The following is a 1,348-nucleotide window of genomic DNA, read 5'->3' as shown; positions in this document are numbered from 1 at the left end:
GTTACATAAAACTTGTGTTGTAGTATTGGTTCTGGGTAACCTGTACGTTACATAAAACTTGTGTTGTAGTATTGGTTCTTGGTGACTTATACGTTACATAAAGCTTGTTTTGTAGTATTGGTTCTTGGTGACTTATACGTTACATAAAACTTGTGTTGTAGTATTGGTTCTTGGTAACCTGTACGTTACATGAAGCTTGTGTTGTAGTATGGGTTCTGGGTAACCTGTAAGTTACATAAAGCTTGTGTTGTAGATTTGAATTAATTTTGAATGCTCTTTCTGTATCCTGGTTCTTTGATCTATAATTGTTTGATTTCCAGGTTTCATCTTTATTCTTACCGTTCTTAATATTCTTTGACCAGCCACAATCATTTTAGCATTTTTACCCAAACATATACATAAATTTGTGTATTCGTCCTATCTGTAGGATCAAAGCTATCAATATGTTTCCATGTAAAACAACTGACGGTTTGTCAGTTTTTTCCAACCAATGCTAGCTTGCTATGAGAATAAAAGTATGCTTTTTTTTTTATAACTAACATTTGCAATTTTCTAAATGTGTTTTACTTTAAATTATAAGATTGTCAGAAATTTGTGCAGCCTAACATTTTTTGTAAATAATTTAAATATCATACCTGATCTCAGAACATAAATGGTAGCCTAAATATGAAATGTTCTGTCATAGGAACCTTGACAGGAAATCCTGTGTGTACTGCGTAAATTTAAAAAAGTATCGACTCTTGCATTGTTAATTTAATCTTCAAAATAACTTGTACCTCTACATAAAGTGTCTTAGTCATAATTTCATTATTAAAGCTTGATAATTTTCTTAATTATATTTTATCATTTCTGTCATCTGAATGATTGCTTTTTCTTTTGGTATTAAATTTTTTTGATCGTTACTATAATTTTTCTTAAAACCAATTTTTTTAGTGGTAACCAAGAAAAATTTTATGAAGATTTGATAAACATTTCAAGAACTACCCTCAGCTCCAAGATCCTTTCACAAAGTAAAGACTTTTTTGCTAAGTTAGCTGTTGATGCAGTTGTACGACTAAAAGGCTCTGGAAACCTACAAGCTATCCAAGTTTTGAAGAAACTTGGAGGAAGTCTGACTGACTCTTTCCTTGATGAAGGTAAGAAAATATTAGAATGCTTGATAGGTAGTGAAGGCTAGTGGTCTGGGAGTTAGCGTAGGTTGGTTGTCTGGACGTTAGCAAAGGTTAGTAATCTGGGAGTTAGTGTAGGTTGATTGTCTGGAAGTTAGCGTGGGTCGATTGTCTGGAAGTTAGCGTAGGTTGGTTGTCTGGAAGTTAGCGTGGGTCGGTTGTCTGGAAGTTAGCGTGGG

General features: G+C 33.4%; 1 protein-coding gene across 1 annotated transcript in view; it reads left to right on the top strand.

Moving 5' to 3' along the window:
* LOC106471570 (T-complex protein 1 subunit beta-like) overlaps window positions 1–1,348 on the top strand; it is a 49,004-nt gene that overhangs the window by 5,678 nt on the left and 41,978 nt on the right. The window contains exon 5 of the mRNA XM_013932172.2: window positions 934–1,136. Coding sequence (XP_013787626.2) covers window positions 934–1,136 — 203 coding nt within the window. The remainder of the gene's footprint in view (window positions 1–933; window positions 1,137–1,348) is intronic.

Source organism: Limulus polyphemus, unplaced genomic scaffold (assembly GCF_000517525.1).
Source record: "Limulus polyphemus unplaced genomic scaffold, Limulus_polyphemus-2.1.2 Scaffold4705, whole genome shotgun sequence".
Taxonomy (NCBI): domain Eukaryota; kingdom Metazoa; phylum Arthropoda; class Merostomata; order Xiphosura; family Limulidae; genus Limulus; species Limulus polyphemus.
Note: the sequence above shows the minus strand (reverse complement) of the source record. Positions and strands in the feature narration are given on the sequence as shown.